This window comes from Podarcis gaigeae (genome assembly GCF_964106915.1).
Source record: "Podarcis gaigeae genome assembly, chromosome: 16".
In the NCBI taxonomy this organism is placed as follows: Eukaryota; Metazoa; Chordata; class Lepidosauria; order Squamata; family Lacertidae; genus Podarcis; species Podarcis gaigeae.
The window spans coordinates 23,043,148-23,059,294 of NC_139693.1; the positions used below are offsets into that span (position 1 = coordinate 23,043,148).

The window sequence follows — 16,147 nt, forward strand, 5'->3', positions numbered from 1 at the left end:
GCAGACCCTCCAAGTGTCCTTATTTTCCAGGGACTGTCCCAAATTTACACAAGTCGTCTGTTTCTGGTTTGATCCCAGAATGTCTTATTTTTCCATAAGATTTCCTTATTTTCATTGGTGAAATGTTGGGTGGGGTCCCTATTTTCATCAGATAAATGTTGGAGGGTATGGTCTGTTCTGTGGCCTCCAAGCCAAGGAGATACAATAAGTAACTATATCACCATTAGAAGACATCTGAAAGTGGCCCTGTATAGGCAAGGTTTTTTTAAAAAAACGTTTTATTATGTTTTTTATATATGCTGGAAGCTGTCCTGAGTGGCTGGGGAAACCCAATCAGATGGGTGGGGTACGAATAATAACATTATTAGTATTCTTTTCATTCTCATGGAATAGGATGTCCCTATTTTCATCAGAGAAACGTTGGAGGGTATGATATCTGTGGGTACCAGCGCTTTGCAGTGTCTGGTTTTAAACATATTTGTACTGTACTTTGGATTCTAGACAGTGTTTTTTTTTCTGGGGGGGGACACACACCCCTAAACATTTTGTGAATCTTTGTACTTTTGTCCATTTACTCTATTTTTCCTGACTATAAAATGGTGATTTTCTTGAGTCAAAACGAGAGTACCCCTAAACATTATTTTTTTTAAGAGAAAAAAAGGCGCTGCTTCTAGGACTGGATTTTTTTTTTTACACAAATCCATTGATGTTCCAAAGTGCACACCAGGAGGCGATAAAGCTCTCTCTCTCTCTCTCTCTCTCTCTCTCTCTCTCTCTCTCTCTCTCTCACACACACACACACACACAGAGAGAGAGAGAGAGAGAGAGAGAGAGAGAGAGAGAGAGACAACCAGACTTTTCATGTACTTTCTTGGTTTTTTATTTCCTCCCCAGAAATTCCTCCACCGGCTTCCGTTTTTTCTTCTTGCTTTGCCCCGATAATTACCAAACGAGGCCATGCGTGGGTGTGCTTCTACCTTTGTACAACCGGGCCTCTCGGAAACGCTGAAGAAAGTGCCTTTCCCAGGGGAAATAATTGGGCTACAAAAGTGAAAGTTGCACTCCCCTCTGTGGCGAGGGGTGGGGTGAGAACAGAAGATGGAGGGGGGGGGAGCCTATGATGTCAAACCTTTGGTCTGACAGCTCTTTTCCTTGCGATGACTCGTGACATGATTGTATCGATGTAGGCAGGGAAAAAACAGGAGCTGATTTTTCTTCAAATGGTTGTTGTTTTATCTGCCCACTTAATTTCGTATCAAACAATTCCAAAATGAGCCACACTCGGGTGTGGAGTGGGGGGGGGTGTGCTGATGGGGAGGAACCAGAAAAACCACAAATGTAATGACCTCAACATTTTCATTCTTCGGAAGAGCTCAGTATTTCCACTCTCAATGAAATCTCCCTCCCCTTTCTTACAACACAGGCTCACAAGTATATATAAACCGGTGGCATCCCCAAGTATTAAGCACCACTCTCTGAATGAACATTACTGCCAACGGCCAATTTTCTTACGTCATTCCAGGATCCAGCTTACAATGAAAGCCATCATTTCAGGTAACCCACCTTTTTCCAGTTCAAATTACTTCTTCTTTGTTGTCTTTCCCCCCCCTTTCCCTTTCCAAAGTTCACTGAGGACCGCTGTCAGCGCCTTCTGCCCTCTGCAGTCCAAAGCGTGACCCTGGTTGAACTTTCAACTCTATCCCTCTAGTTACTCCGAAGACTTCTGAGCATTTTGGGGCAGCGTGAGAAAAAGATGGTTTCCCTTTTTTCTTTTTGGCAGACTTCTGCTAAACTTCCTGGCAACTTCTGAAAGATTCCCCCCATATTTCTGGCTGTTGGGAGAAACACTTCACTTATCGAATTAGACCTTTTAATCCCCTTCCCCTCCCAAAAGGAAGTTTGGAAAGAAGGGAAATGTTATCCAGCGGATGACGCTGCTCAGATTGTAGTCAGCCCATCATAAAAAAGGTAAAGGGACCCCATTAGGTCCAGTCGTGGCCGACTCTGGAGTTGCAGCGCTCATCTCGCTTTACTGGCCAAGGGAGCCGGCGTACAGCTTCTGGGTCATGTGGCCAGCATGACTAAGCCGCTTCTGGCGAACCAGAATAGCACACGGAAACACCGTTTACCTTCCTACTGGAGTGGTACCTATTTATCTACTTGCACTTTGATGTGCTTTTGAACTGCTAGGTTGGCAGGAGCTAGGACCGAGCAACCGGAGCTCACTCCGTCACAGGGATTCGAACCGCTGACCTTCTGATCGGCAAGTCCTAGGCTCTGTGGTTTAACCCACAGCGCCACCCGTGTCCCACCAGCCCATCATAGGGAGCAATCAAACCTAGAATGAAGGTATGCTAACCTCTCAAGGTTTTGGTCCTCTCTAAGGAATTATTCTATTCTTTCAGTTTGGGATTCTTAGATTGGGTCTCCTTTCCTGCTTCATAGACTCCCCTCCACCCCTCTGGTCAGGCTTACCTAAATCAGTGTTACAGAGCATATCTTTCTTCACTGGATTTTCCTGAACTGTTTAGCAGTTAGAATAAGCAAGATAAGCTTTCCAAGAGCTCAGCTGCCAAGAGGTGGACAGCTTATTGTTAGAGCTCCTGAGCTGTTAATTAATGCAAACCCAGAAAAGTTTAAACAACCACCACCCCAAAACCTCAGCATCCTCTGACACCTTTAAAAGGGCAGCTAGAATGGTAGAATTGTAGAGTCGGAAGGGACCCCGAGGGTCATCTAGTCCAACCCTCTGCAAAGCTAGAAGCAAGATAAGCTTTGCAAGAGCTCATGTGTTAGAGGGATGAATAACTTCTTGCTAGAACTCTTCAGCTGGTGAATTAATGGCTAATAATGCAACCTGGATAAGCTTAATAATAATAATAATAATAATAATAATAATAATAATAATACCCCAAAACCTCAGGGTTGTCCAGCACCTTCAAAAGAAAACATACCCATTTATTATAGTGTGTACATTCTAAGGCTGTGCCATCAGAATTCACCAGCACAAGACATTTTAATGGTCACTAGTCAGGATAAGAGATAAATTCAGTTTGCTTCACATTTTAATTTGGATCTACCTATTGTGCACTTCCTGGAACAGTATACAAACTGAAATGTAATCGTGCTTCAAAATCTCACACTTTCTCCAATTTTGCAATGCAGTTTTCCCACCAAAAACTCAGTACAGAGTGGCTGGGGCAACCCAGTCAGATGTGCGGCATAAAAATATTATGATTATGACTGTGGTTATGATTATTTGTAGTATACAAAATGTGCTTTATAAGGCAAAACTGGATGCAAAAAAATGGCATATTGGGCAAAGTTTAATACAAAAAATGTGTATAATGTGGGAGGGAGGAACATGCATTGTTTAAACTTTAAAAATTCAGAAAATGATGTGGAAATGTAGCAAACTGAATTTAAGATGGAAAAAAACAAGAGAGAAAAAGAAATAGATGGATTTGCCCATCTGTAGACACTAGCTACAAGATGGTTTTTAGAAAGGGCTAGACCATTTTTGGCTACTTATCCATAATTGGTGAACAGAACCAAACCTCTGACTAATAATACCTGCCTGGGAAAAGGGCAACAGGAGAAGCCGATGGACTCCTGTAAGCATCCACGTGGAAGTGGATGGTTTTTGGAATGTTGGACCTGAATGCTACCCAGCAACAAATCACCTCTTCCGTCCTTGGAAATGTAATAGCTTTCACTTGAGGAGTAGCTTCTGCCTCTCATTGCAAAGAGATATTAGTGTGATCCTCTTGGACAGCCAGCCTGACTCTTGAGGAACAGAGCTGAATGCTTAGCATGGAATCAACTGCAGATCATAGGGGAGATGTTATCACCAACAGCTCCTTGAGTCAGGACTGCCTATGTCATGTGCTCATATTTCCCTTATCAAACAACCTCCTTGGCAGCAGCAGCAGTTTTCCGAAACCGCTTCCTCTTCCTGGAGCAAGACTGTCCTCCTCCTCAACATCCCATCAGCTGACGGGTGCACCAGCCAAATGATTTTGCTTTAAGTCTGAAGGATGGGTGGGCATGGCTTGGGGGAAATAGGGCTCAGATTGAGACCTTTGGTGGGGAGAGTTTGGCCCACAGACAAGAGGATTCCCAATTTCTGGTGCCCACATCTCTGGAGTTTGGTGGCCCTCCTTAGGCCTTGCTCAGCCTGTGCACCATATTGTCTTTGCCTAGACGTCATGCCCAGCCTTGGCACATACCTACTGGTACTAAACCTCCTCTCCCTGCCACCTTGAGTGGGTCTAGTTGGCTGGAAGTAGCCTCTGCAATTCTCTTTGGAGAAATCTTCTGCCCTCTCTCGTCCAGTTCCTCCTGCTTTCTGTCTCCTTTCACATACCTTCCGACATTTCTCTGGTGAAAATAGGGGGACAGTGTCCAAGCTTATGAGCCCCACACCTTTTAGAGTAAGGTTACCAGATTTTTTTCAATGAATCCGGGGACACTTTTCAATTTCAATAGGAATGATAGGATTTTGTCAGGGGACTGATTTGTAAATCCTGGGACTGTCCCCGGGAAACAGAGACGTCTGGTAACCTTATTTTAGGGGCCTCTTGACAACGAATCAAAAATAATATTGATTTGACCATGAGAGAAAATTGCAACCAATCTTCCTTAGTTCAATGTTATCCCGCTAGAGCTCACCCACAAGGCTCTCTCCTCCCCACCCTGAGACTTTGACTGCCTGGGGGCCTCCACAGGGTTGAATCCGGCACTGAGGGACGTCCTTCCATACCCTCCAATATTTCTCCAGTGAAAATAGGGGCGTCCTATGGAAAATTGGGACATTCCAAGGAACTGGGACAGCTTCTGTAAATCCAAGGCTGTCCCTGGAAAATAGGGACACATGGAAGGTCTGCTTGCAAATGTGCTTCATCCTCTGTCTTGCTCTCGTCCACACATTTGGCCAACTTCCCCCTGCCTTATACCCAGACGCTTTGCCGCTTCTCCCCACCACTCAGTTAACCCCTTGCTGTCCTCCTTGGCCCCACGAGGCTGAGCCCACCAAGCTCCTCTTTGTGTTTGACCCCCCTGCTCTTTCGATCGAGCTTTCTGTAAGTCACTGGTCACTCCCAGACAATAGTTATTTAAGGAGTATATGGGATGGCATGTAGTATGTCTTGGTCATTAAACAGGTCCAGGATAGGGAACCTGTGTCTCTCAAGATGTTGTTGGGCTACAGCTTAGGGTTGCCATACAGTCGTACCTGGGAAGCTGAATGGAATCTGTTCCGGAAGTCCGTTTGACTTCCAAAACATTCAGAAACCAATCCTGCACTCAATTGGAAGCCACAGAAGCTGTATTGGACATTCGGCTTCCAAAAAACGGTCACAAACTGGAACACTCACTTCCGGGTTTGTGGCGTTTGGGTGCCAAAACGTTCTAGTCGCAACTTCCGAGGTATGACTGTATTTCAAAAAGTAAAAACCAGGACGCCCTGAGCTTTTTTTAAGGAAGACCCCAACAACCCTGCAATTTTTTTGATTGACTTGCCAAAGATCCAGGATAAGGTGCTGCCTTTAGAAAATCCCCCCTGGATGTCAATGCCACATCTGAAATCCCAGTAATGTCTGGGAAAATTCGGACATACGGCAGCCCTACTGCATCTTAGCCGTGTGACTGATGGGAACGGGAGTCTGACAACATCCAGGGCCTCTGAGGTTTCTTAAACACCCCTTTAAGAACCCCTGGAGAGCTTCTGCCTGTCAGTATAGACAGCACTGAGCTAGACCAACCAATGGTCTGGCTCCATGTAAATCAGTTTCCTGTGTTCCTCAAGGGAAGGGGCGTAGCTCCTGCTTTGCATGCAGAATGACCTCACATTCAATCTCCAGGAAGGGGTAATAGAGGGGTAACCTGCCTGAAATCCTGGAGAGCCACTGCCAGTCGTAGAATCGCAGAATCATAGAGTTGGAAGATACCCCCAAACGTAATCTCATTCAATCCCCTGCAATGCAGGAATCTCAGCTAAAGCATCCATCACAGATGACCGTCCAACCTCTCCTTAAAAACCCCAAATGAAGGAGAGTCCACAACCTCCTTTCTTGTAACTTGAAGATGTTGGTTTGAGTCCTATCCTCCAGAGCAGGAGAAAATGAAGCTTGCTCCATCTTCCACGTGACAGTTCTTAAGATATTTGAAGATGGCTATCATATCTCCTCTCAGTCGCCTCTTTTCCACGCTGAACATACCAAGCTCCTTCAACCATTCCTCATCAGGCTTGACCGCCAAACCCTTGAAAATACAGTGGTACCTTGGGTTACAGATGCTTCAGGTTACAGACGCTTCAGGTTACAGAACCCAGAAATAGTACCTCGGGTTAAGAACTTTGCTTCAGGATGGGGAGGGCCCCATTAGCTAAAGTGGTAATTCAGGTTAAGAACAGTTTCAGGTTAAGAACAGTTTCAGGTTAAGAACAGACCTCCAGAACGAATTAAGTACTTAACCTGAGGCACCACTGTACTGAGTTGAATGGACCAATTGGATACCACTGTACTGAGTTGGATGGACCAATGGGGAAAGCGAAGGGGGTAGAGCAATTATTTCACATGAGATGGTCCTAATGTTCAGTTCCTGGCATCTCCAGGTAGGGCTGGGAATGTCCCTTGCCTGAGACCTAAGGAGCTGCTGCCCGTCAGTGCAGACAATATTAAGCTTCTTAGTATAAGGTAGCTTCCCATGCCCTGCTTTTTTTGTGTGTGTGCGGGGCACCTTTTTGTGGGACACCTGCCTAGCACACAGTCCTCCTCCGACTGTCAAAAAGAGAAATAACTGTGAAATGAGGGAAGAGGTTTTCCCAAATTGCTGCTTTGATGCTGAGCTGGAGATGTTCCCGGTAGGAACCGCTTTGCATATTTGACATTGTTTGGCCTGCGGTTATGAAATCTGGGAAGGTTGCCACCCGTCACTCAGAACCGAGGGGAATTCTGGTGACGTTGGCTGGGCAAAGCTGCACGAATCAAACAATAGCACATGGGAGCTGTGGGTGGCCAGCGAAGGAGGTACACATCCAGCTATAGTAGCCTGGAAGAGGAGGAGCAGAGAGTAAAGAAAACCAGGGGAGAGTAAGGAGAGGGCATTTGCAATTCACTCTCAGGACTGGTGGTGTTTGGGGAGGGGGAAACCCAGAGGGCCACCAATGGCCCAGCTGTTTCACATCTATATTTTTCATTTATATATTTATTTCGCTCAATAACCAGTATGGAAGGTAGGAAGCAAAACAGAGGACGTAAAACACAATAGGATACATTAAGCACACTATTAAAACAGTGAGAAATATAAAATAATTATATTAAAGCAGTAAGAAAACAACGTAAGGGGTTAATAATTTTAAAATTAACCCTGTTCTCACAGTGGAGGCAGAGGATAGCCACTGTGACTAGCAGCCATTGAGAACATTGTCCTCGCATGAATTTGTCCAGTCCTCTTTCAAAGGTATTATAACAACAACAACAACAATGACATCCAAGTTGGTGACCATCACTGCAGCAGTGAGTTCCACAGTTTAGCACTGCGCTTCCTGAAGAAGTCCTTTCTTTTATCTGCATTCATGAAAATAATGCACAAAGATGCATTATGGCAGGGGGAATTCCTTGCAAAATAAGTGAATAACTAAAAGTAAAGGTAAAGGGACCCATCTCACTTTACTGGCCGAGGGAGCCGGTGTACAGCTTCCGGGTCATGTGGCCAGCATGACTAAGCTGCTTCTGGCAAACCAGAGCAGTGCACGGAAACGCCGTTTACCTTCCCGCCGGAGCGGGACCTATTTATCTACTTGCACTTCATGCTTTCGAACTGCTAGGTTGGCAGGAGCAGGGACTGAACAACGGGAGCTCACCCCGTCACGGGGATTCGAACCGCCGACCTTCTGATCGGCAAGCCCTGGGCTCTGTGGTTTAACCCGTGTCCCTTAAGTGAAAAATACATGTGTGCATTAGGCAAAGTTGGCTCTGTCGCACAGTTAGCCCTGGGTAGCGTTTGGCATTTGAAATGCATCAGAACACAAGCCTGAGCGGCATATAAGCACCCAGAGCCTCCTGCTTCTCTTTCTTTACTTGCTGTATGTTTGGTTCTGGGGCACATTGTTTCCCTACTGAACAGCAAATCCTGACACATCCTTTCCTCCTCCTCCTCTTCCGCACAGGTGTTGTTCCTTTGCTGCTAGCCATGCACTGCCGACTGGTGCCCGGAAAACCCCTCCTGAGGAACAGGCGGAACCTCATGTGCGACAACATTGGCCCTTGCAGAGAAACAGTCTTCAATCAAATTAAGTGCCAAGTGACACGTCTCAATTTGTCGGCCCCAGGTCTCTTTGATGCCTATGTAAGTTTTGGGTGTAGAGGGGAGGCTGGGAACTTCAGGCACAGGAATGTGGCCCTCCAGGGCAGTCTAGCTGGCCCTCGGGACTCTTCCCAGGCCACACCTGATTTGCACCCTCCTTGAGTGTTTTTGCCTGGCCGGGATATGTCCCTGAATTCTGATGAAGCTCCTTACTCTTCTGGATAGAGGATGGAGAGAGAGTGTATGTGTAGAAACTAGTCTGTTGTACAAATTTGCATTCGTTGCTCCACCAACATTTGCTTCTGGTCCCGTCCACCAATGGCACAGGCCTTCCAGAAGGTTATTTGTAAGGGGGTGTGGTCTATTAAAGTTTGCATCAGAATGAATATCTTAGTAAAAACAATATACAAAAATGCATTATGTCAGGGGAAATTGATTTTTAAAAATGCATACACAAGGGGCAATTGCATGGAAACATATATGTGCTAAGAGGAAGTCATCCTTAATCGCTGATGAGTTTGTATGGGGACCTTAAAAATTAAAATAAAATCACCAACAGATACGGAAATGTGTCAAACTGAACCTAAGATGGGAAGGAGAAACTGAAATCAGCAGATTAATCCACTCCCAGAAAGGTGCTTCTTAATTTGGTTTCAGGTGGGATTTAACAAAGGCGCTTTACAAACATTGCTTCCTGCTCTCAAATCTTGTTACTGCCAATGGCCAGCATTAAAGAAACATTTTGAAAGATAAAAGCACATTATCCAGATCATAGAGTAGTAGAGTTGGAAGGGACTATGAGGGTCATCTAGTTCAACCCCCTGCGATGCAGAAACATAGGACTTGAACCCACAACCCGAGATGAAATGTCTCATGCTCTCCTGACTATTTTTGGCCAGATGTGTATAACAAGGGTATTTTTTTTAAAGCAGCATAAAGTAAAGTAAAATGGGTATCAATGCCAGCTCTTAATTGGGTTCCTCCTTCTATCCTGAGCAGCTGGAGAGCCAAGGCTCCCCCTTCAACAGAGCGGAGGTGAAATCGCTTTGCGTCTCCAAAGACACTTTCCCCTCCTTCGACAACCGGACCAGGAAAGAGATGCTAATCTCGCTGTACAAGATCTTCACCTTTTTCAACGCCTCCCTGGGCAACATCACCAGAGACCAGGAGAACAACGACAGGAAGGACCTGCTGGAACGGCTCAGCAACACCACCGCCAAGACGCGAGGCCTCCTAGCCAACCTCACCTGCCTGTTGTGCTCCGAGTACAAAGTCACTGACGTGAAGGTTACCTATGGCTCGGAGGAAACGGGAGCGTTTGAGAAGAAGAAGCAGGGCTGCTGGGCGCTGAGGATGTACACAGAGACCATCCCGCTCATCGCTCAGGCCTTGGGGAAATGCCATAGGCAGAGATGAGCTTTCGCGTGAGACCATGCTAAGAACTCTTTGTCTGCAGCGTCAACCCAACATGTTTTGGGTTGTATCCATAGCCCTGGGGATGACATCATACAGTCTTTCCTCCCCATGGGTCTTTTTCCTTTCCGGATCAGGAAAGCTGGGGGGGGGGGGGCTGCAGAGTTCTGGAGAAATGTTTACTGGGGGGAGGGGGGGCCGAGCACACCCACCAACCTCAGCTACCTCACCTTGATATGATAAGCTTTTGCACACCTGTTCGCAGTTACTTAGTTTTACAGTCTTCACTACTCACAGTCAGGATGGTCAAAGGGGTTCAAAACGGTGCTCAGTCCTGAGCCTGTATGTGGAGCAGGGAAGCTCCTGCTATCCTGAGCGATTCAGGCTGCACTCCTAGCCTTATTTACCTGCGAGTAAGCCCCGTTGAATCCAGTAGGACTTGCTTCTGAACAAACCAGGTTAGGATTGCAGTCCATCTCACTAAGTGGCCGTCGCTAAGCCTCTCCCTGTCTGTCTGTCTCTCTGTCTCTCTGTCTGTCTCTGGGCTCATCTACACACAGCTTTGCTCTGCATTTCAAGGCACTGATCCATGCTTTAAAGATCCCTGTCCAAGCACTTTTCTTTTTCTTTTTTGTCCCAGTGCTTTCCAAGCAAACCCCCCATTTTTTCACCACTGAATTTTGCCTAAATTACTGTTGTCACTGGATAGCTCAGTTAGTCAGAGTGTGGTGCTGATAACGCCAAGGTTGCAGGTTCGATCCCCGTATGGGACAGCTGCATATTCCTGCATTGCAGGGGGTTGGACTAGATGATCCTCAAGGTCCCTTTCAACTCTCTGATTCTGTATGATTCCAATTCAGCGTTAAAGAGCAGGTTTTCCTGGGGGAACTGGCAGGGCCAAACAGCAACAACAACGCTGGTTGCAATTTTTCATATGGGAAAAGTTAGGTCCAGAGGTGCCAGCTGGCGAGGGCAATTTGGGGTAGGGGACGCAACATTGTGTGCGTGACATTGCCACATCCTGCCTCCCTCCCTAAGCCAGACAAAAGATTCCCAGGCTTTGGGAAGGAGGCGCCTGGGGAACATTTAGGGGACTAGCCTAGTTCCCCTAGTTGACTGACCACACGACACTGGCTTGGACACGGACTGGAAAACCGCAGGTCTGTGCTAGAAAGCACAGGGCAAAAGTTATGTGTGGGTGAGCCCTCTTGTCTTTTTCTCTGCCTTACCCGACACCATGCCGATCTGCAATACTGATAATAATGCTGACCTACCTTACAGGGTTGTCCTTAGGATTATGGCAAGATGATGTAATACACTTTGAACCCTCTGAAAAAGGGTTATTTTCTCACGCTCAGAACTTAAGATTTCTTTTTTTACCGTGTTCAGTCTCAGATGTTGACACTGGCCAGTTTCAATGTGATTTGGGGTTTCTTGCCGCCCAACTCTTTTCGGTGTTGAGCAATGGGTAATTAGGATTAGCAGTAGTAGCCATGCGTTTAAATATTGGCATAGGCACAAAGCACAATGCCTGGGCTTCCCCCCTCCCTTTTTAATGGGGGTGGGGGCAGACAGCAATATCGCCCAAGAGTTATGAATCGTAATGGAGCCAAGCTTTCTCAAAGGGTCCACAGTTTCCTGTGGGTGTTTGTATATTTATTTTAAGAAATAACCAGCAGCTCAAGAGTAAGCATGATTCTACAGCTATAATATTTATTAGATGGTATCGTTGTTATTGTAACAACAGCTCTTCATAGTTGCAATTCCGTGAGTCTATCAATAGTTGTTAGAACAGGCGACAGGATAACATATGGAAAACCACAAATGCAGATGAGCAAGCAATTTTTAAAAGTATGTATGTATTTTTAAAACCACCCATTCCAGAGTAGAGATTGAAAACAACAACACAGCAATTATAGGAAAATAGGAAGCTGCTTTATACAGAGTCAGGCTAATGGGTCCATCTAGTTTAGTGTTGTCTACACTGATTGGCAGCAGCTCTCCAGGACCTTAGTCTGGGACCTCCTGACCTCAGATGCCACTGAGCTATGGCCACTTCCCAAATTCACGGATACCAAGAGTCAAAATCCCGAACTGAAACATCATAGTTTTAAACACTGCATGATACAGAGATAGCAATATCTTCTCGAAACTCTTGGGGAAATAAAAAAGGCACTTTGCCTCGTGTGATATTAAAGTTGGGGCTGGGGAGATCTCTCCGGCAAGAAGAGCCTTTGGTCCTGTTCCAAAAAAAAAAAAGAATGTGTCTGGGAAGGATTCCTCAGACTGACCGGTGAATGTTGACATTTCCCAGCAATGTACGGTGCACTATAGTGGCAGTCTGGGACCCGATTTTTAAAATGCTTGAATTTGCTTTGCACTCAGCTGACCCATTTGGACAGTTCACTGCAGTCCGTGCCTTCTTCATGCCAGAGGTTGCACTCATGGGAGCAGAGGTGGCCCACCTCTCCCCCCCCCCTCCTCAAGATATGAGGAAATAACCTACCTATGCTTAGCCATCAAACTCCAATTATGACCTATCTCCTTGGAGGGATGGTGTGAGGATATTTAATGTTTAGTGATTTGTTTTTGTTGTATAAATATAATTTAATAATAATAATAATAATAATAATAATAATAATAATAATAGAGTATATTTATTTGATCTTTGGCAATAGGGTAGCCAGTGTGCCTTCCACTGAAGGGAAGTCCAGCCAAAAATTCTGACAGCACTTGCCACTCCCTTCTATGCAGTCCTACTAAGGGAGAGGCCACTTTCCTGCCATTTTAACCCACAGGCACTGCCGGCCCACCCATGAGGCGGGATGAAGCACCCGCCTCAGTCGGCAGAAGTGCAAGAGGCGGTGCCCCACCTGCCCCACCGCTGCCGAAATGCCCCCCTCTCGCCGGCGAGAGGGATGTGTTCCGGTGCGCGGCATTGACGCTTTGTCTCTCTCTCTCTTGGGCTAAGACAAGCGGTAATGCTCTGAAGAGCGCAGGATTTTATACGACTTGTTTTATATGACTTTAGAAAGAACGTGTCTTGAATGAATAATATATTGTGCAATATTTAAATATTTAATTTTTTATACTATTTTTTTTTTTTTGTATGGAAAGAATGCCTTTCATAAAATAAACATTTCCAAAAAGAAGTTCTGAGGAACCCTGTCGTTGCTGGTTTGTTTCTGATGTGCCTGGCTTTTAGAAGAGTTTGGATTTGATATCCCGCTTTTTCACTACCCGAAGGAGTCTCAAAGCGGCTAACGATCTCCTTTCCCTTCCTCCCCCACAATAAACACTCTGTGAGGTGAGTGGGGCTGAGAGACTTCAGAGAAGTGTGACTAGCCCAAGGTCAACCAGCAGCTGCATGTGGAGGAGCGGAGACGCGAACCCGGTTCCCCAGATTACTAGTCCACTGCTCTTAACCACTACACCACACTGGCTTACCTATTTCCGAACACATGTCGACCATAAGAGCATCCAAAGAGTCCCATAGCTGGATCTGGCAAAAAAACTCCATCCAGTCCAGCTTCCTGGAGCCACCTGATTGGCCACTGTGGAATACAGCTTCCCGTATCCCTACAGTGGCCAATCAGGTGGCTCCAGGAAATTCACAGGCTGGGCACGAAGGCAACAGCCCTCTCTTACTGCTATTCATAAGAACATCAGAATCAGCCGGCACTTGCATCAGCCCAGTGACCCATCTAGTCCAGTATCCTGTTCTCACAGTGGCCAACCAGATGCCCAATGGGAAACCCAAAAGCACAACAGCACTTGTGATTCCCAGCAGCTGGTGTTCAGAAGCTTACTGCCTCTGACTGAAAACACATTTCACCCATGTTTTTAATTGGCATGGCCTCCATGAATACAGCGGTGCAGTTAGCTAATTTTAAACTCTGGAGTCAGTAGCCCCTTCTTTAGATGCTAATACTGCTTGCTTCGAGGGACGCGGGTGGCACTGTGGGTTAAACTACAGAGCCTAGGGCTTGCCGATCAGAAGGTCGGCGGTTTGAATCCCCACGACGGGGTGAGCTCCCATTGCTCGGTCCCTGCTCCTGCCAACCTAGCAGTTTGAAAGCACACCAGTGCAAGTAGATAAATAGGTACCGCTCTGGCGGGAAGGTAAACGGCGTTTCCGTGTGCTGCTCTGGTTCGCCAGAAGCGGCTTAGTCATGCTGGCCACATGACCTGGAAGCTGTACGCCGGCTCCCTCGGCCAGTAAAGAGAGATGAGTGCCGCAACCCCAGAGTCTTCACGACTGGACCTAATGGTCAGGAGTCCCTTTACCTTTTATGTTAAAGATGCACCTCTTTATCCTGGCCTTTGACCCCTGAGTAGGAGGGCTGGAATCTCCAGGTGAGTGAGAGTGCCTTTAATAAAATAAATCGTTAAGAAGAGTGTGCATGCAGCTTGCAAACTTCAGCCCGGAAGGAGCTGGCTGTGAATTGTAGCATGCGCATTCTAGGGGGAGGGGGTCTGCACTTCTCTGCTCCCCTCTCCCAATTAACCTCCGTCTCCTGGGTCTGTCCCCATGACATCACCAGAGGCTGCCTAAACGACATCAAATGGGGCCTCCCTCCACATTATCACCAGGGGCTGCCCCTAGGTCTCAGGGCCCTGAAATCTCTGGATGCTCCCGACTTGGCAAACTTATGCAGGTGTGCATTTTCCAGAGAACCAGACTGTGAGGCAGCAATGAGCGAGAGGCAGTCTGGACCTTCACGTACTGAAAATCCCCCCAGCGCCAAAGGGAAGAGCCATATGATGATTTGCAAGCTTGAAAGGCTGGAGGGCAGGCAAAAGGATCAGATAGAAGCCGCAGCCAGTCCTGAGATTCCATCATTTAGCTAAGCTCAGACCACCTAGGTCTTCCAAAGGACAACGACCTCCTCCTCCTCCGGCTAATGAAACTGGGTTGTATCAGTGCACAAGAAGGCGATTGTGATTTTGCATGCCGAGTGATGAAATCCTCCCGCTGAAGGCTTGCAGGAGCCTTGCCAAACCTTCCTGGAGTGAGACAGAAAGCGGACAGAAAGCGGATGAGCTAAGATCCTGTTTGATCATCGCCCTTCGTCTCTGGGGAATGCAAAATCCCTTTTCTCTCTGGGAGGAACGACATGCCCCGTCAGGTTGCATAGGCCTTTCCTGGGCTCCCCGAGGGGAAGAAATCACGAGGGGTGTCGAGGGATGACCTTTGGCCGTTGGTGATGCAAGGCGGCTGAGGCCGGCTTGTCCTTTTGGCAGCCCCCAGACAATGGCCGAGGAGGACAAATGCTGCATTGATGGCTCCTTTTAGACTTCCCTGCAGAGAAAAGGTCTCGCCATGTGTCACTGACTGTCCTGCTGAGACGGCATCGGAGTTCTGCGTCACGCAGACCCACGGCAGCCAAACGCTTAATCCAGGCTCTCCCTTTTGGTTCTGAGGCACAGAGGCTCTGCCCTTTCGGGGCAAGGAGAATCAGAGGCCTGTTCCTGCTGCCTCCGCAGGGCACGGGATGGTGAAGCTGGAGGACAAATCTCTTCTTTTGGTTGCCCTTTTAAACGGAGTTTAAGAAAGAAAAGAAAGTCTGTGGACTCTTGGCTGTGTAGTTACACTCAGATGAGCAGCCTGGAATTCTTTGCTTGCTTAAAGCATCTGCTTGCTTCTTAGGTAACCATGAAGCCTCCTCTAGCGTAACCAAATGGAAAGAAAGTCAGGCGTTGAGCGTCTCGGACGTTCAGAGCTTTTATTTAAATTGAAATATTGAAATACTTTATTGTCACTTGTACAACTTGTATACAGTGAGATTACATTAGCACCCTCCACTCAGCTCTCTTAGTCTTAATTCCCCTTGTTTACTAGAATCATAGAATCATAGAGTTGGAAGAGACCACAAGGGCCATCGAGTCCAACCCCCTGCCAAGCAGGAAACACCATCAGAGCACTCCTGACATATGGTTGTCAAGCCTCTGCTTAAGGACCTCCAAAGAAGGAGACTCCACCACACTCCTTGGCAGCAAATTCCACTGTCGAACAGCTCTTACTGTCAGGAAGGTCTTCCTAATGTTTAGGTGGAATCTTCTTTCTTGTAGTTTGGATCCATTGCTCCGTGTCCGCTTCTCTGGAGCAGCAGAAAACAACCTTTCTCCCTCCTCTATGTGACATCCTTTTATATATTTGAACATGGCTATCATATCACCCCTTAACCTCCTCTTCTCCAGGCTAAACATGCCCAGCTCCCTTAGCCATTCCTCATAAGGCATCGTTTCCAGGCCTTTGACCATTTTGGTTGCCCTCCTCTGGACACGTTCCAGTTTGTCAGTGTCCTTCTTGAACTGTGGTGCCTAGAACTGGACACAGTACTCCAGGTGAGGTCTGACCAGAGCAGAATACAGAGGCACTATTACTTCCCTTGATCTAGATGCTATACTCCTATTGATGCAGCCC

At 46.8% G+C, this 16,147-nt stretch overlaps 1 protein-coding gene across 1 annotated transcript; it reads left to right on the top strand.

The window, feature by feature from the left end:
* Positions 1-918: 918 nt before the first annotated feature.
* LOC310833047 (leukemia inhibitory factor-like) lies at positions 919-10,340 on the top strand. The gene is made up of 4 exons (XM_083715401.1): positions 919-967; positions 1,424-1,554; positions 8,171-8,349; positions 9,307-10,340. The coding sequence occupies exons 2-4, from the start codon at positions 1,536-1,538 to the stop codon at positions 9,721-9,723; spliced, it is 615 nt and encodes a 204-aa protein (XP_083571527.1). The 5' UTR covers positions 919-967; positions 1,424-1,535; the 3' UTR covers positions 9,724-10,340.
* Positions 10,341-16,147: the final 5,807 nt, after the last annotated feature.

Excerpts from the sequence above, each read along its gene's own strand:
- LOC310833047 (XM_083715401.1), top strand. Across the intron at positions 8,350-9,306 it reads CAGGTCTCTTTGATGCCTAT|CTGGAGAGCCAAGGCTCCCC; the intron begins GTAAGTTTTGGG and ends TATCCTGAGCAG.